The 20150-nt window shown below is 41.2% G+C and overlaps 1 protein-coding gene across 1 annotated transcript in view; it reads left to right on the top strand.

Moving 5' to 3' along the window:
- Positions 1 to 20150, top strand: part of LOC144213439 (uncharacterized) — a 23037-nt gene extending 2887 nt beyond the window's left edge. Inside the window, exons 2-4 of the mRNA XM_077741904.1 lie at positions 2427 to 2777; positions 13533 to 13714; positions 20004 to 20150. Coding sequence (XP_077598030.1) covers positions 2427 to 2777; positions 13533 to 13579 — 398 coding nt within the window. The 3' untranslated portion in view covers positions 13580 to 13714; positions 20004 to 20150. The remainder of the gene's footprint in view (positions 1 to 2426; positions 2778 to 13532; positions 13715 to 20003) is intronic.

The following is a 20150-nucleotide window of genomic DNA, read 5'->3' as shown; positions in this document are numbered from 1 at the left end:
TCCCCATTGCCCAAAAATTGGGTAAACTTCCGCCAAAAACAGCATGTATTCGTTATATACAAATACTGGAGCTTTTTGGACATCAAAACCGGGCCTTGAGTATAATTTCCCTCAGAAAATACACGAAACAGCAAAAATTGCACTTAAATGGGGTAAAATCCACTTCCTAGCAGCAGTTATTGATGAAATACAAATACTGGAGCTTAAGTACAAACACTGGAGCTTTTCAGAGATCAGAACTTGGCCCACAATTTAAATATTATTTAGGAATATAGCCATATTTTACTCACCAAAAATCATTTTTAACTGTACACAATATCCATCCTCCTTTCTTTCTTCCTCCTTTTATATCGCAATCAAAGCAAATGCTGAAAGTCGAGCCTGTCCTGTTATATTTCTGGCATAGTCCGTCTTGAAAATGGCTTTAAATCAGGGGTGTCAAACTCCCTTTGGTCTGCGGGCCGAATACAGCTTAATTTGAGATCAAGCGGGCCGGACCAGTAAACTCTTTGCAAAATTACATAGAACTAACAATATGTCCACTTTTTTCCTTTGTATTAGTCACTAATACTAATAGTTAGTGCAAAGAATGAGTAAATTATCAAAATGTTTATTAAAAGAATTTTCCTTTTACATTATGAACAATATATTATGAACAAGAGAATAACATAAGAACGAACATAAATAAAAGTCAATTCATGTTGTCCGCACGTACTAAAACACTGCGCCCCTAGCGGATAATCCAAGAACTACACTTTTAAAAGAAAAATCATATATTTTTTATACAATGCAGCTTTCTTCCCCGGGCCGTACCAAACCACCAGACGGGCCAGATCCAGGCCGCATGTTTGACACCCCTGCTTTAAATCAACACAACAATATATTTGCTTGCGCAGCTCACTCCAAAAACAGTTTGGTAGCTATGGCTAATGACATCCCTACGCCTGCGACAATGCATTGTTGCCAACTAGAAATCTGATTGGTTAAATCAACAGTCTTATCGACGCTTGTTTAATGCAGCAGAGCCCGCAGAACTGATTGTGAAAGCTTTGAGGCAGATTTCTGACCCTGGAAACAAATAATGGCTGAAATGTGATTGGTCAAATGCTTCAATATGAAAACACACATCTGGAAGCAGTACAACCAGGGGGAAAAGCAATGAAAGGAAGCTAACAGACAATTTTGAATAATGTAATAAGTATTGATAGACAAAATATAATATATGATTCAGATACAGTCGAATCTTGTGATACGACCGCCTCGCCATAAGAGATTCTTGTCTTATGACGAAAATTTTGCTCGAATAATTCGCCCGAGATACGATCAACATTTTGTGATCCAACCAAGCCAGGTGGCCATGGTGCCGTCTTTTTTTGCATCTCTTTTGTGTATAAAATATTTCTACGACCACTGGGCGGACTTTGCATTTCCCCCGCGTTGGGTACATTTACAGGTAAACAATATTACTATGGCTCGGCAGAGTTCTGCAAAGAAAAGGCGTTGACATTGGCGTCTGTCGGCGAAGCGTCTGTCGGCGAGTACCAAGAGAAGACATTCTTTCTATCTCACTCTCTCCCCTCCCGCACTCCACAATGTACTGAATAACTAGATAATGATTACAACAAAAATATAAATATTTCTAAAGTGGTGGATCATTTTGGGGACACATGATTACAAATAGAGAAATAAGATGTACTCCTTGTGTTTCGGATGTCAGTCACGTGCATCAAACTGAGCACCAGGATTCGGCTCCCATGAAAGATGAAGACAATGAAGAATTCGAACGCATTAAAGAGCAACAAGAAGAGTATTTTATTACAGTTGGGGAAACTCCACATTGAGGAGCAGCAGCGTCCTCTCATAAAGGTGGAGGAAGACCCTCTATATGTTAAAGAGGAGGGGATAGATGACCCTCTGTGGGCTGTTCTGCCCTTGCGTAGGAAAGATGAAGGTCCAAGTGAGGCGCAGCCTTTGAGTGGCATCAGTTCAACAGAAAGTTCCCAAGCAGACAACCTCATGGCTCCACCATCAGCTAGCTACGATGCTACATCACACTTGCGAATCTGTGAGTATCAAGTCTCTAACACAGGAGGAGGCTCCAGGTATAGGCATCGGCTCTAAAAAAAACAAAAAAGCGGTGGTAGGCATACATGTGCAAGCAGACATGTTAGTCCAAGCGGCCACAATCCATTCACAATTAGTCACGTAACTTGCCCGGCGCTGCCTGCCACCCTTCGTAAAGCTGTGTTCGCCACCTATCATCTCTCTTGCTCTCTCACTCTCTCTCTTTCTCCCCGCCCGCACTCCCCTTTGTACTGAATAACAAGATAATGATTACATTAAAAATAGAAATATTTCTAAAGTGGTGAATCATTTTGGGGACACGACTGCAAATAAAGAAATATGATTTGATCTTTGTGTTTCAGATGTTAGTCAGGTGCATCGAACTAAGCTCCAAGAAGCTCCCATGAAAGATGAAGACAATGAAGAATTTGAACGCATTAAAAATGAACAAGAGTATTTTATTACAGTTGGGAAACTCTGCATTGAGGAGCAGCCGCATCCCCTCGCAAAGGTGGAGGAAGACCCTCTTTATTTTAAAGAGGAGGGGATGGGCATCCCTATTGAGCCCTTGAGTAGCGAATATAAAGGTCCAAGGGAAGCCAGCGGATGGGCGGAGCCTTTGAGTAGTAGGAGCAGGTCAGAAGAATCCCAAGCGGACAACCTCATAGCTCCCACATCAGCTAGCTACGATGCCATATCACACTTGCGAATCAGTGAGTATCAAATCACTAACATAGGTGGGGATTCGGGGTGTACAATGAATGGTTAGTGTGTCACACTCACTCTGGGCTCATGGTTTCGAATCCAGGTCGGTCCACCTGTGTGGAGTTTGTATGTTCTCCCCGGACCTGCGTGGGTTTTCTTTGGGTACTCTGGTTTCCTCCCACATTCCAAAGACATGCATGGTAGGCTGATTGGACACACTAAATTGTCCTTAAGTATGAGTGTGAGCATGAATGGTTGTTTGTCTCCTTGTGCCCTGTGTTTGGTTGGGCAACAATTCAGGGTGTACCCCGCCTCTGGCAACTGGATTGGCTCCAGCACGCCCCGCAACCCTAGTGAGGATGAAGCGGTTGGGAAAATTAGATGAGATGAGCTATAAGCAAGTCAAAAGACAAATGTATTAATATCTAAATATAACATATATAAAAATGTAAATACCATATTTTCTGGCACTATAAGGCACATTGCATTATAAGGCACACCCTCAATGAATTCCTTTTTTTCCTCCCATATAGAAGGCGTTTTACGGGTCTCCAAAAGAGGCTGCGGTTACGTTATGCATGCAGGGGTGGGCTAACTACCCGAACCATATAAAAAACTGCATCCGTCAACAGTACATATGAAACATGAACAGAAAAAAGTACTAAAGTATTAACAAACTCATCATTAAAGTAAAAAGTATAAAGTAAAAAGGAATGTACAGTGTTCCCCGCTACTTCGCGGTTCAGCTACCGCGGACTCAGAGCTTCGTGGATTTTTTTTGGAAAAAATAAATAAATACAAATATTAAATTGAAGCAACATATTTTACATTTTTTTTTGTTATAACATGAATTTCACTCTACGCGTATTCTATATGGTGTACTGTATACTGGGGGGTAAACATTTTTTTTAATAAAAAAAAATTGGAATTAAATTCAAATTAAGCATTTTTGAAGGGGAATCCTTACTTCGTGGAAATTCACTTATCGCGGGTGGTCCCGGTCCCCATTAACCGCGATAACCGAGGGAACACTATTAAAAAATATCACAATGTCATTTAAAAGAAGATAGAGGGGCTGTCAAACACGAAAAACAAATAAGACTGGACAGAGCTAGTGCCACTGGCTTTCGCGTGACGGCGCCATCTTGGGGAGAAAAAAAACATTTGGACAACATTTGGAGTATAGAAACTTGTTACCTTTTGTTCCGGCCGTCATATTTTGCATACTTATTATTCTACCGTTATAACGGCGGCCGAAAGTAGCCTGCTGTAAACAATGCACCCGAGACTCGCACATTCACGCACACACATAAAAAAAGTTAACAACCAGCGGCCGAAGGTAGCTTGTTGTAAACAATACCCGAGACTCGCACATTCACGCACACACATTAAAAAAAAATAAACAACCATCTCCAAGCATCACGCTCTTTCTCACATGCTACTGTTGCCTCTTGCACATCTCACACTCAATCGATATTCAAAACAAAGCAACATACCTTTAAAAGACGGGTGAAATAATCAGACAGGTCCTTTGTTGTATTTCAAACCAACTTAGAGAAATGTCTGAATAGCCCGTTTTTATACTATACCAAGGTCTATGACCATTAGGTAATCGCTGTGTGTCTTGCGCGTGCCCATTACGTCATCGCTGCGTGACTTGCGCGTGCCCATTACGTCATTGCTGCGTGTTCTACGCATGCTAAGCGGCATGAGTCCCTTTTAAACTTAACACCTGCACTCATTTATAACATCACCTACTTCACCCTGTCACACTCTCCCCCACAAAAACAAATGTCGTCCCGTCATTAATATGCTCCCAAACATTTCCATTTTGGTGAGCCGATGCTCATTAAAGTCCAGGCGGCACGGGCCACAGTTCAAATATAATCCACAACTCGTACGGTCCACGTTTTACAGGATGGCACAGTAATCACAGTCCATAACAGTCCATGACAGTCCATGCCCGCATCATGCACGTCGTCCTTGTAGGTTCAAGCTTGTTGGAGTCCAAACAAAAAAGGTGGCTGCAGGTAATATGGATGCAGGTGTACTAACCAAGGGGCCACTCCTGGTGCAGGGTAAACATTTAGCCGCTCCTGCGGTGACTGTGTACTATAACAGGAGGGGATACCAAGATGGTCATAGGTCGTGCGTCGTGGTGGGTGTCTCTCCCTTCTCGGCCGTTCGTCAGTCAGCGTCTCAGGTTCCGTCACGGCGGTTGGCGGGGAAGTCTCTGATAACTGCTCATCACTAGGACCTTCAAGAGGAGGGTTTGCTCCCTCACCAGGCAGGTCCTCCAGCTGATGGTCCTCTTCTACTTGTACTGGTCCGGAAGCAGGGCCCCTCACTTCGTGTGTCTGGTCCACAGGCAGTGGCCTGTGCTCCGGCTCCATTTCTTTGGTACTTCTCTCATTTAGCTGGCGTAGCTCATAGTGGAAGTCATCTTCGTCATCGCTTTCTTTGTCTGACTCCTGATGAGATGCCGGCTGCTGTTTCTTTCTCGGCGTCCTCGTGCCAATTTTCCCTTCTTCTAGTGTTATCTCAACGGGCAAATGGTCACAAGACATTAGTAGATTTCTGTGCAGAATTCTGGAACGATCTTTACCTCTTTCTGGCCTAACTTCATAAATTGGTAGGTCAGATCCCATTCGCTTCACCACCGTGTGAACTGTATCTTCCCAGAAGTCACGGAGTTTCCCAGGTCCTCCTCTTGGTGTCAGGTTTTTTATCAGGACGCGTTCTCCTGGTTGTAGCACAGAACTCCTTACTTTAGTGTCATAGTGCTTTTTACCTTTTTCTGCCGCTTTCCGTGCGTTCTCGGTGGCAATGGTGTACGCCTCCTCCATCCCTCGTCTCCATTTCTCCACATAGTCCTGCTGTCCATCTGTATCGGACCTGTTGCACAGTCCAAAGAGCATGTCCACTGGAAGCCTCGGCGACCTCCCGAACAGTAGATAAAATGGTGAGTAACATGTCACATCACAACGGGTACAGTTGTAAACATGCACAAGTTTATTCGAAGGCTCCTTCCAATTCGATTTCTGTATCTCCGTCGGTTCTGGTTCAGTTTCATTTGTCCTGTTGCCAGCGGATTCAAGATTTGAAGAGGAGCTCATTTCTTTTGCGTTCAGAGGTTTAGCTTGTACGTTTCTTGATGTCCGAATGTCTGGTTTTGGTTTGACCTCTGGGAATCTACTCGTCTTGGTCTGTTGAGTAGGAGTTAATTCACTAGATTTTTGACATTCAAGGGGAGACTTGTCAGTATCTCTACCATATTGGGTCAAAGCTCTTGTTGATTTTATCTTTAACCTCTCATTCGCCTGTTCTTGTTCCCTTTCTTTCAAGAATGTAACTTTTTGCAGCTTCAATAATTCAAGCTCCTCTTTCAGTACTTCCTCCCTCTGGAGAGATGCCATAATCTCTCTTTCTGTTGCTTGCTTGGTCTGAAAAAGTTTCTCCTTCTCCACAACAAACATGTCCACCTGTTTCTCCAGAGCCATTTTCTCTTCTTGCAGTACGCTAATCTCATCAGTTTTCTGCTGCTCAGCTTGTTCAAACTGAAGTTCAAGATGGTCAATCTTTTTCTGAAAGGCTTCTCTCTGTTGCGATATGTCCTCTTTCAGTCTTTTGATGATGTGATCTTTAGATTGAACGATTTCATCAGTATGCAAGTGTTCTAGCGCCAAGAGTTTTTTCTGTTGGGCTATTTCCTCTTCATAAGATAAAAGTTTCAATTCTTTTGCCTCCACATCTGCTGCTGCCTTTGCTAAACAGCCAACTGTTTTGTCAAGATGGTTCTTCAGCTCTGCATTTTCGCACCGCAGATTATCTATAGCTTCATTCCTCGCAGAGAGCTGCTCCAACAAATCTCTTCTTTGCTTATCGCTCTCTCCATTATGCCTAGCTTGTTCTTGTTTCATGGCTTCAAGGTCCCTCTTGAGAATTTTTTCGCGCTCAAGAGAGGCCAAGTGTTCACTATTTATTGCCTGCTTTGCCCCAAAAAGTCTCTGCCACCCCAGTCTTCTGTCTTCATACAACATCCTTATCCCCTCTTTTAATTCTAACAACCCAGACATACCTTGGTCCTCGTCTTTGAGTTCGCTCCTTTCCAGGTGGTTATTGATGTGACACATTAATTTGAATTGTGATATGCGTTTCGGACTCCCTATGTTAAGGAAATCACATATTTCTAACAGGTCATTAACTGTTAGCTTGTACAACATTTCTGCTACCTCCAAGTATAACTGCTTCCATTCCATTTCCATTTTCTCAACACTGTAGGAGTTTGGTTTATGATGCAAAAGTGAACACTGAACTGGCACGTTTTTACCGTCTCTCTGATGATCTCTACTGGCCTCAGATGACGAGTACTCTGCCAACTTCACGTTCCTTTTCACCGCAACGTCTCTCCTCACTGTCTTGTTCCTGGATGTGGTTGGTTTTGCTGGCTCAGCATTCAGTAGTCAGGTTGTGAATACTGGTCTTTTAAGCAGCAATCCCAGCGGTGCCTCCAAAAATGTTGTATATGTTGTCTATTTTGATCACTACTTCCTTGTTAAGATCAATAAGTATATTTGTTTTTTCCTTTCCTGAAATTTCACAAATTAACTAATCATACCAAAAATAGGAAAAATAGAAAAAGCAAATCAGGCTGCTCTCTCCTCAGGAAAACAGCTTTTCCGTTCTCTGCAACAGTTACATTCAAATCAACTAGTATTCAGAAACAAATGCACACATTTATAATCTTTGAAGTTTGCCAATTATCTCCTATAAAAATTTCTTAATCAATATTTTTCAATAGTCAGGCATAAAATTAAAATCCAGTTCCATTTCTTTCCATTTTCTTTCTAATTGTTCACATTAACTATCTGTAAGAAGGTTTGGTCTCAATTGAAACGCTTTCGCTGTTTTTATGGAGACAATAAAACCAATATCAAAAGTATGGCCTTACTGGCTTACGGCATTGCTCCCGGAGCAATAATCTTTCCAATCCATATTGGAGTGCTTGCCACTACGTCTGATCGCGTCAAAAAGTTTATCTTACTTGTCTCCTCAAACGTTTCCAATGAGAGAACCTTCTTACAGTTAAAGGTGGATCTGCATCCTCCTTTTCAGCTATTTGGGTGTCTGCTGGTTGGTCAGCAATACTTGATACGGACGTTCTCATCTTGGGTTGCTCGTGCGTCTTCTCCATGTTTCCTGTTGAAAAGCACAGTCTCCTTCTGCTAACTCAAAATTTAATGCGTTTCTTTAAAGTTTTTCTTTAATGCAGATAGCCAGATTAGACTCATCATTCAGCTCCAACCGTGTAGTGAATGATGGCGTTTTGTCTATAGTCTACTAAATAAGATTTCCAAATTTTGTTGTCCGGTTGACCTCGTTTGTGGGCGCAATGATTTCATAACGAAATATGGAACCTTTCGTCAATCCTGTCAATTAATCTGTTAACACAATTTGAATGTCATTATCACTATAAATCAATGGTACTTTGGAATTTCATATGATGCACTGTTTTTGTTTTTTTCATTTCAGTGCTCCAAAATTTCACATTGCAGATTTGTTCCTCCAATTCAATGCGTTATCATCAAAAATTTCTTTGGACTAAACAATTTTCCTTGATTTTTCATCGCCATCCAAAAAGGCTTATTGGCGATTTCAGAAATTGATTTCAAATTTCCAATCCTTCGTTGCCATCCCTGAAAAGGGCTTATTGGCGGTTTCAGAAATTGATTCCAATTTGCTAAATCCTTTTCCACCTTGATATCTAACGGATCAATTATATCTTGGTGGATGGTCAATCAAAAACACAAAAAGACAAACAACCATTCACGCTCACACGCATTCATAATTAGACATCAGTGGTCAGCAATTTTTTTCTCTAGTGGAGAGGTTGGCAGCTAACCACCTTTAGCTGTCCTATCAGCACTAATCGTTCTCAAAAGAACTAGGTTAACGGCATTTGGTTGCCATCAATTGTTTGATGCCTATGCAATCCGTTATATTCTAATAGTCATTAATATGACTTGCGCTAAAGCATATCTCATCTGTTGATGGGCGAGCGAGACACATCATTCCGTGCACTGAATGATCTATGATGCTCACATAATCCCAGAGAAATCATGCCTTTCCTAAATTAATTATTTTATCTAAACTTTTATCTAAACTTTACCTAATAATTTGGATCAATGCCATTTCTGCATTGTTTTCTTCTCGTTTGATATAATTAATAATTGGATGAATGCCATTTCTGTCTCCTCTGCCTCTAAATTCTTATCTCCCTCTGCTCTTCCTTGATGCGAGGTAACTTGAGATGTCTTTTGTCTGGCAATCCAGGATCACCCTTCTCCTCAATGGGGAGACAGCTGACGTCAGATTTTTGGATTAATTTTTCGCGATCCAAAATCAGGATGCCAAACCTCCCGGGTTTCGGCACCAGAATGTTGGGGCTACCAGCCAACACTTAAATAAACTCGAACACAGGAACACACACTGAGGCGGATGGAATGAAAGTTAAAGGCCGCGTCTGCAGAGGCGGGGGAGTGAACAAATCAGAGGCCCGAGAGTGTGACTACTCTCCAAGCTCCTCAAGGCTGTTTCCCGCCGAAAAGCTGCTTCAATGGTGGTTTTATTAGAGATAAGACAAGTCATAAAAATGGGAGGCGTTAATACAAATGAAGGAGGTGGAGTGCAAAAGGTGTAGTGCACATTTTAACCAATAGGTGTAAGTAAAATTCTATTCTAGTAACTTTTAATACATCATAGTGAAAAGGGTGCAAGACTAAATATAAGAATACAAATATATTTCACAGTTACTTCAGGGGAGAAATGTGGAATATGAATTGCATTCTTATATTTAATCTTGCACCCTTTTGCACTCTGATGTATTAAAGTTACTAGAATAGAATTTTATTTACACCTATTGTACTCCACTTCCTCCCATTTTTATGACTTGTCTTATCTCTATTAAAAACACAGTTGAAGCAGCTTTTCGGCGGGATGTAGCTTTGAGGAGCCTGGAGAGTCGTCACACTCTCCAGCATCTGAATTGTTGGATCCCCCGCCTCTGCAGACATGGCCTTAGATTTCATTCTATCTGCCTCAGTGTGTACTCCTGCGTTAGAAGTTTAAGTGTTGGCCAGTAGCCCCAACAGGCATCGTAGCTTGGACCTTCATATTCGCTACTCAAGGGCTCAACAGCCCCCATAGGGACGTCCATTCACTCTTTAACATATAGAGTGGATGATGTTGCTCCTCAATGTGGAGTTTCCCAACAGTAATGAAATGCTTCATTTGTTGCACTTTAATGCGTTTGAATTGTTAATTGTCTTCATCTTTCATGGGAGCTGACTCTTGGCGCTCAGTTTGATGCATTTGACTGACATCTGAAACACAAAGATTAAATCTTATTTCTTTACTTGCAGTCTTGTGTCCCCAAAATCATTCACCAAAAAAAAAAAACATGCTAGCGTCTAGCATAAGATTAGTACGCTAGCGACTAGAATAGGATACGCTAGCTCCAAGACCATTTTGTAATCATTCTTATCTTGTAATCTATGCTACAAAGAGGGGTCATTCAAATTCATATTTCCATACAGGGTGCTGGGGAATATTGTGTGCCAAATTCTTTCAAGCACTATATGCAAAATTCTAACATTTTTAAACCTTGAAAACGGTACATGTAAAGTTCAAGTATTTTCAAGGATTTCAAAGATTTTACGAATCCCGATTATTAAATGAATGCCCTTATAAGCTGCAAACGTGAAATATATATTGGAGTCACACACTATAGTCTCCCGATTCCATGTACGTATAGATCCAGTCTCCCACCACCAAATTCATTTTTCTCTCGCCCAGTCTTAGAAAAACACGGTCACGCGTTTTTGTCATGGAATCAGGGGACGAGTGATCTTAAGAGTCATGTAGTACTGCCTTTTAATGGCCATACGATACATTTCCAGTATCGGTCACGTGGTTCTTTCTATTCACGCCCCAATACGGGCTTTCTCTTTTGAGCTATCGGCGCAGTGCTAATGGACCAGCGTCGCTCGTTCCATCACTATTTATCAGCAAAACCTGCTTTAGCTTAGCATAGCTAGCCGCTATCACAGAAACAATTCGTCGAAGTGCTTGTCTCTGCTTTAGTTTAGCTGAGCTAGCTGCTATCAAAGGAACAAGTCCTCCAAGATTTGGTTTATGCTTTATCTCAGTTTAGCTAGCAGCTAGCAAAGAAATAAGTCGAAGGACCTGTTGGAAGTGGGTTTAACCAAGTTAGCACATTTCGAAGTGCTTGTTTATGCTTTTGCTTAGCTAGAAACTATCAAAGCAGCAAGTCGTCGAATAGCTTGTTTATGCTTTAACTTAGCTTAGCTAGCAGCTATCAAAGGAACACGTCGTTGAAGAGCTTGTTTAGGCCTTAGCTCAGCCTAGCTAGCAGCTATCAAAGCCGTCGAGTTCCAGGAGGATTTTTTTGATGTCAAACAGGAGCCTTCACCACACCAGCACTCGACTCTTTGCAAAGTAAACCAGGCGAAAGTTTTTCTTCATAGACGAGAAGGTGGGTTCACTTTATTATTTCCATACAGTATGTAAGATAAGACAAAGTCTCTTTGCAATTGCGTGTTCATATTGCATTAGTCTTTGTATGTATTGGATTGGATTGGATTGGATAACTTTATTCGTCCCGTATTCGGGAAATTACATTGTGGCAGTAGCAAGCAGCATCGTAGTCATCCATGTGATTGGCTGACATGTCAACATAAACACTAAACTGTCTGACTGAATAATCAATTTTAGTCTTGTTATTGAGTTGACATGTCAGCACAAACACTCAACTGTCCAACACTGATCAATCAATCTTTGCCCCGCAAATTACTGAAACATATCTGTCCAAAGTCTTGCTGACAACTGTCAGTTTTTCCTGCATTTAACTCATTGGTCATTCAGAGAGAGTTGCAAGGACAAAAGACTGAGCGATCACGCTGTTCAAACTCTCCCCATTCTGCGGTCCGTTAATTAACTTAATCCCTAATCTGTTTTACAGACCTATCAAGTATTCCTTTCAAGGTATTCTATTGACATGACACTATTTTAGCACAGCTTTCATGAATTTGCACGAGCACCATTCGAAGAAAGTTGTAATAAATTCTATTTTTATTTAAATGTAACCACTCTCGGAGGGAAAGAATGAGTCTCGACGCGTGTTAATACAAAACAACAGCGGAAAACAGTAGCCTTCCTTTTATTATAACCTGATCACAAACAATATCTTTATTTTCTTGATGACGCAAAGCACGATCGCCCCCAGAGGCGTTCAAGAGAAATTCCTGCTACCCCCTCCATTTGTGGCTACATGTTTGAATGACAACACTTAATAAAGGCAATTGCAATCATTGATAAGGGGAGCATTTAACCGAGGTGGACAGGTATGTAAGTGGTTGTTGTAAAACAGCCAATGAGATCCCAGTAGAGAATAGTGATGTTCTAAAGTGAGAATCAATGCACCCGCGACAATATTTTCAAAAAAAATTAACAGGTAATGAAATGCATTTACTTTTTGGGGAATTTTGCAACTTGGATCTTTCTCATATCTCAAGTTACTCATTTGCATATAAAAAAATATAACCTGAAATTTTCGTACTTAGTAATTCGCAAATAGAGGTATGCCTTCATTTCTAAGTCACTAATCCCCAAATTAATAGAATAAAAGAAAATGATTTTTTCATGCCTCTCTTTTGGTGGGAGCATTGTATCTAAATTAAAATCGAAAGCATACAACAGCCTGCTCAAAAAAAGATTTGGGCAAAGTTTAATGGCCTACCATCACCAGTGAAGAAACTTTTCTGACCAATAGTCCCTTACTTTGAAAAATGCACCTATGAACAATTTTAAATTCATGTTGCTCTTAACAAGAATACTACAGTAGTAAATAATGAGAATAAAATTAAAATATTACGACAATATATGATTTCCACGACAACGCACTCTTAACCGAACAAACATATTTATATTAACTTGGATTAATATATACAGACACATTCAAACATACGTTTAATGTAATTTTACACAAAACTGCCACGCCTCCACCCTCACGTCCGCTATCGATGGGTTGTTTGCTATTGTATTCCCTTCAAAATATTCCGAAAATGATGTACACAGATGTCCTCACAATAGGATAACACACGACCACTTGGCAACGAGAAGTGGTCTTGAATTAGCGATCGCTCCGCCAATGGGAGGTAACAGGCTAGGGAAAAACAGGAAATGCAACAGCCTACTGTAAAGTTGCGTAAAACATTAATAAGTGCATTTCAAAGGACATACATATTTCCTTTTGGCCCTATGACAAAACCGCAGCCAAACAGTGACACTTAGTGACACCTATGATGGTGGTGACACTGATGATTGTAATATTGATTGAAGGTCCCTATGACATTTAACCGTGACACGTATTGAGAGATTATATGCAAGGATTCGTGACATCCAAATTCCCTATAACAAAGAACAACCTGTCAATAATCATAATGATGTCTTTAACATGTCTCAGTGACTGTTGTACCGTTTCCATGACATCATTGCTGAAACTTAATAAAAGCGCGACTTGGGACTTGAGAGGAAGAGAAGGTCCGCAGAGCCGAGTGCGTGTCCATAATGGACTCGCGCCTCCAACCTTCCCCAGCCGCGCGGTTGCTTTAAAATATTACACAGTCTCATGCCTCGTTTTTCCTTTGTGCACGGTTGGTAAGTATGGGGATCTGTAACTTCAGACCCAACATTTAACTGGTGCCGAAAACCCGACCTGTATCTGGGCTGACGACCGCCGCCGGACTGAGGACACCGAGAATCTGTCGACAGCGTCGCCCATTGCGAGATGGGTCTCCCCCTCCGGCCCCAGCCGTCCGCCCGGAGACCGGGTCCCGCGAACCAGACCGGCACCAAGGACTAACAGGTATTTGCTGTTTAATTAATACGCTTATCACGATTTACAGAAGTTCACAAGGAACATAAAAGAGGTAGGGTTTTGAAACATAAACACCAAATGAGTAACATAAAAGAGGTAGGGTTTTGAAACATAAACACCAAATGAGTAACATAAGAGAGGCAGTGTTTTGAAACATAATCAAGAGGAACGTTCTAGAGGACGTGGGGAGTAAAGAGAAGCGCTAGGGCTGGGCCCGTGAAGAAAAAAACCCATGGTACACATAGGCCGGACATCAAAGGGATCACTGTAGTATTCGAAGAGATCCGTAACACTTATTTAACTCGTTTTTTCTAACCTGTTAAACAAAAGTGGCGTTATCGGGTGTCGTCGGTCAGAGGAAATTAAACGTCGCCGCAAATACGTAACAATTTGTACCTCCCCACTCCGCTCATAAAAATAGCTGTGTTCAAAATAATTAATATTTCATAAAACGTAAAACATTTCAATAGAAAACGGTGCACCAAAATTAAGAGTAGTATAGTGAGAGTGTACGCGCGTGTGTGCGTGTCTGCGTGTGTGTGCGTGCGTCTCTGTGTGTGAGTGAAGGGAAAGGCGTAGCCGCCGCCCGCTCCGGAGTAGAAAATAGAAAACAGAGAAAAAAAGAGTAGAAAAACTGGGCCAGTCACTGAGAAAAGCATGCAAGTAATCTTCATATGAATAGATATAAATATAAATATATACATACATATATACAAGAACGCTGTGAAACGTTCATAAATCTTGATGATTGCCGCGCAAAATAGGACGTTAAACGGCGAAAGATAAACTTAGACGGATAAATAAGATGTAATTATATACAAGTTATTATAATAATATACCAAGTATTTAAGAGATAAGGATTTAGAAGCAGAGGAAATCAACAATATTAAGGATATCAAGCATAAAGACAATGCATAGAGGGTAAATTACAAATTCATTTAGGATAAGCATGATTTATCATGGATGAAGTTTGCCCTGAACAGATCCAAGATGCTTTAGCGCGAGTCATATTAATGACTATTAGAATACAACGGATTGCATAAGTATCAAACAATTGTTGATAACCTAATGCCTTTAATCTATTTCTTTTGCGGATAATTAGTGCTGATAGGACAGCAAAAGGTGGTTAGTTGCCAAGAAGCCCCGCCCACACTGGGGGCGGTGCTCTCCACTAGTGATAACAAATTACAGACCACTGATGTCTGTGAGCATAAATAATTGTTTGTCTTTTTGTGTTTTTGATTGGAAAACCACCAAGATATAATCAATCAGTTAGATATCAAGGTGGAAAAGGATTTAGAAATTTGGGAATCAATTTCTGAAATCGCCAAGAAGCCTTTTTGGATGGTGATGAAAAATTATGGAAAATTGTTAAGTCCACAGAATTTTTTTGCTGATAATGCATTGACTTGGAGGAACAAATCTGCAATGCGAAATTTTGGCACTGAAATGAAAAACCAAAAACAGTGCATCATATGAAATTCCAAAGTACCGTTGATTTACAGTAATAGTGTGTTAACTGACTAATTGACGGGATTGATTAAAGGTTCCATATTTCATTATGAAATCATTGCGCCCACAGGACGAGGTCTCCCGGACGACAAAATATGGAAATCTTATTTAGTAGACTATAGACAAACCGCCATCATTCACTACACGATTGGAGCTGCATGAGCTGCATGATGAGTAATCTGGCTATCTGCATTAAAATATATAAAAAAAAATTAAAAAAAAACTTTAAAGCAACGCACTAATTTTGAGTTAGCAGATGGAGACTGTGCTTCTCAACAGGAAACATGGAAAAGACGCACGAGCAACCCAAATGAGAACATCTGTACCAAGTTTTGCTGACCAACCAGCAGACATGAAAACCTTTACACTGTAAGGAGGTTCTCTCAGTGGAAACGTTTGAGGAGATAAGTAAGAAACTTTTCGACGTGATCAGACGTAGTGGCAAGCACTCCAATGTGGATCGCAAAGATTATTGCTCCGAGAGAAATACCGTAAGCCATTAGGAACTTTTGATATTGATTTTATTGTCTCCATAAAAAGAGCGAAAGCGTTTCAATTGAGACCAAACCTTCTTACAGATAGTTAATGTGAACGATTAGAAAGAAAATGGGTAGAAATTTAACTGGATTTTAATTTTATCCCTGACTATTGAAAAATATTGATTTGAGAAAGTTTTACAGGAGATGATGGGCAAACTTCAAAGACAATGGAATGTGACATTTGATAAAAGGACTACTAAATTGGGATATTTTCAATTTCAATATGCAACACGACTGAGTATAATAGGCCTCACGCTACACATTATTGCATGCATTTGGACTTGATTAGTATGCATTTTATAATTAATGAGTTTTAATTGCTCTAAATTACTCAATTAAGCTAAAATTATTAACCCTAACAAACAAGGGGTGGTTACAATTTAGTGGGTTCAATTCTACTCAGAAGTATACATGTGTGCATTTGTTTCGGGATACTACTTGATTTGAATGTAACTGTTGCAGAGAACGGAAAAGCTGTTTTCCTGAGGAGAGAGCAGCCTGATTTGCTTTTTGTATTTTTTCCATTTTTGGTATGATGAGTTAATTTGTGAAATTGCAGGAAAGGAAACAACAAAAATAATTTTTGATCTTAACAAGGAAGCAGGGATCAAAATAGAATACCAGCTAGCATATTTAATTTGGACTGATAAGGATTTTAAACTTTTACAAACTATAGTTAGAAAATAAGTAAGATTGTTGTGATTTTGTTCATTGGGGTTTTAAGCCCAACCACATAGCGGTAAGCAAATGTTAAGCAAATGTTAAGCACACGGTGAAGACAACGACAGAATACAGCAGCTAGGGCAGCACCAGACAACACTTACCATACAGCATACACAACAACAAAAACTGAGTAGATCAAAAAACTGTTAATTGATTTGAAAACATGCACCACAGAAAGAAAAGATGCATGGATACATGAAGAAGCAGAACAATCTACAGACGGCCTATTTACAGCTAAAGGCCTACCGTGCCTACCAAAGAATTTATTCCAAAAGTGAGCCATGGAAGAAGCCATGTCTCAACAGGAGGGAGGATGTACATGGCAGAGCATGTGTTCCATGTCCCAGAGGTCTAAGTACCTACTTTAATTTTTTTGTAGGAACTGTTTTAATTTGTTACAGACAATGTGCAAGATAACCTCAAGCCCAAACACAGTTGGAACCTTCGCGAGCTGTCTCCTGAGCGGCCGCCCGTCGCCGCCTTCGAATGTAACAAATACCACCAACGGCTACCCCCAGGATGAACTAATCCGCGTTCCAGGGCCAACTCTAGCGCAGCTGAGGGTAACCCTTAGACGCCTGGGTGGCCTAATAACAACAACAACAACAACAACAAGTGCAACAAGTGCAAAGTCCAAAAGAGCATGGGACTTGAGGAGCGAACAAATGGTACGATAAAACCAAGAAACCGATAAACTTGTCCAAAGAACATGTAAGCTGCCGTGATCCTTGTGTCTACACTGCAGGAGGTGGTGAAGTCTGGTGACCAGATCCTGATTTGAGTCACAAAAAGGAAATCCTGGTCCACGCCATGTTGGGAAGGCCCCTTCGTGGTCCAACTCACCACCCCCACCGCAGTAATAGATTGCTGAGAGGTCGGCGTGGATTCACCAATCCCAAGTCAAAGTAGTTCAAGACATCGGTGACTCTAAGTAGACTGGAAGTCGGACGGTTCCAAAACCCTTGTCCGCGGAAAAAATCATCTGACGTCTACTCACCTGCCACGAGCACCTTTCACCTAACCTTGACCTCTCATAGTTTTTACACCATCACACAGAAGCCAAAATGAAATCCGCTGCCAATCACTGACTGTACTATCTATCAGTGGCAGCCTGAGTGTGGCTGAACGACTGGAGCTAGAAGAAGTTACCTCTGGGAAGGAGATAATCAGCCGTGAGCAAGGTGATGTAAAGACAGCGGGAGCGTCAGATGTAAGAGCATCACATACACGCAGGAACGCTACGATAGCTTCATCGAGTTCCAGGACAAACTGCTTCAAAACATCTGCAGAAAGAGGAGTCTGGTGGCGATAGGGACTCATGACCTAGACACCATCTCAGGTCCTTTCACGTATACAGTTAAACCACCAGGAAACATCCTCTTCAAGCCCCTAAACCAGCTCAAAGAATACACAGCCACCCAACTCATGAGCCTGTACAAGACTGACGGCCACCTGAAACATTTCCTCCATATTATTGAAGACAAGCCTTTGTAGCCTGTTATTTATGATAGCAATGGTGTTGTTCTGTCAATGCCTCCCATCATCAATGGAGATCACTCAAAAATTACTCTGGTGACAAAAAAATGTCTTTGTTGAGTGCACAGCCACAGACGTGACTAAGGCAAAGATTGTGCTGGAAGTGACGGTTACTATGTTTAGCAAATATTGTTCACAGCCTTTCACTGTAGAAGAAGTTGAAGTGTTAGATGCAAATGGTGATAAGATATATAAGATCAAAGTCGGTGCAAGTCAAACCACGTGATACAATTTGGGGCAGTGCCTGGTGACCATAAGTTGTGGTCCACTCGCCCAGAAAATCATTGTCACTAATTTCCCAACTTGGACATTGAAGTGTTACATGAGTGTTCATTAACTAAACTGTCAAAGCCCTACAAGGTATAGCAGATGAATCAAGAGCCCTTAGAGAAATGGAGTTGCAAGACCGGATGGTCCTAGATTTGATAACAGCAAAAGATGGAGGTATGTGTGCCATAGTTGGAGAACATTGCTACTTCCCTAACTTCAATTTCAGTTCCATTCTCAGTCCAAGAGGTTCTCACCAATTCCTGAGAATGGTTCTAATGTTGTAAATCTACTAGTGATGTAATACTGAGAAGGCTTAATTGTTTGTCTGATGTCCTTTTAAATCCACTACAGGAGGGAATGTAAAGTTGCGTAAAACATTAATAAGTGCATTTCAAAGGACATACATATTTCCTATTGGCTCTATGACAAAACCGCAGCCAAACAGTGACACTTAGTGACACCTATGATGGTGGTGACACTGATGATTGTAATATTGATTGAAGGTCCCTATGACATTTAACCGTGACACGTATTGAGAGATTATATGCAAGGATTCGTGACATCCAAATTCCCTATAACAAAGAACAACCTGTCAATCATAATGATGTCTTTAACATGTCTCAGTGACTGTTGTACCGTTTCCATGACATCATTGCTGAAACTTAATAAAAGCGCGACTTGGGACTTGAGAGGAAGAGAAGGTCCGCAGAGCCGAGTGCGTGTCCATAATGGACTCGCGCCTCCAACCTTCCCCAGCCGCGCGGTTGCTTTAAAATATAACACAGTCTCATGCCTCGTTTTTCCTTTGTGCACGGTTGGTAAGTATGGGGATCTGTAACTTCAGACCCAACACCTACCCAGGTATTGATTGTGGGTAATGAAGTTTTATGGTGGGTGTCATTGCCTATCGGTGTTGTGTGCACAAGTATATTTCATTACCCAGAAAGCCCTCTTTCTGCCCGCGCATGCGTGTTGTGCGTTTCCTGGTTGATGTGTAGGAGGAAACTCGTCTGAATGAATTGTTCAGTGCTCGTTGATATGTTCGACACAAAAGAGATGCGGCCAAAAAAGACAGTGCGCTACAATGATAAACAGCCTCTCATGTCATTGCCGCCTGGCTTGGTCGCATCGCGAAATTTTGATCGTATCGCAGGCGAATTATTTGATCGAAATTTTCATTGGACCATGAGCAGTTGTCTAAACTTATTTAAAGTCCCCCATGCAGCCAAAAATATTTAACTTTATCAAAACATAAATACCCTATATAACAATGAATATAGTACTCACAAATAGGGTGAAGCTGGGGCAAACAAAACTTACTTGGGGTATCTTACTTGTAAGGGTGTCTTCTAAAGCAAGTAAGGTATCCACTGCCTTAGCACCTGCATGCCAGACAGTCAACCCGGAACTGCAAAATAGGAGGGTTTAGGTAAGGGCAGGATGTGGACCGTGATTGCAGGAGGGATGAGTGGGAAGTTGTCACAGCTGTGTTGGCCTGGGCAGGTGTAGGGCCAAAGTTCAGGGCAACTGCAAAACAAAACCAATACAACCCACAACAGAATGTATACCCAGGCTGACAGCCGTAACAGTGACGAAATGAATGTATGGCGCCCTCTTCTGTTTGGTTTCATTTCTTTGAACAAGAAATTCAGTCATTTTAATTGGGAAATGTTTAATCATTTATCTTGTCTTTGCAGGGGTCCCTCAACAAAAAATGACAGATGAGCAACTGCCAATCAAACAAGAGGAAGATCCTTTCACTTGGTCACCAGGTGAGCCCGTGAAAAGGGATGGTCTGGGCGTGGCCAGTGAAGGGGCGGAGCCTGCAAATGCCTCAGCATGTC

Source organism: Stigmatopora nigra, chromosome 20 (assembly GCF_051989575.1).
Source record: "Stigmatopora nigra isolate UIUO_SnigA chromosome 20, RoL_Snig_1.1, whole genome shotgun sequence".
NCBI lineage: Eukaryota > Metazoa > Chordata > Actinopteri > Syngnathiformes > Syngnathidae > Stigmatopora > Stigmatopora nigra.
This window is presented reverse-complemented; position numbering and strand designations above follow the sequence as displayed.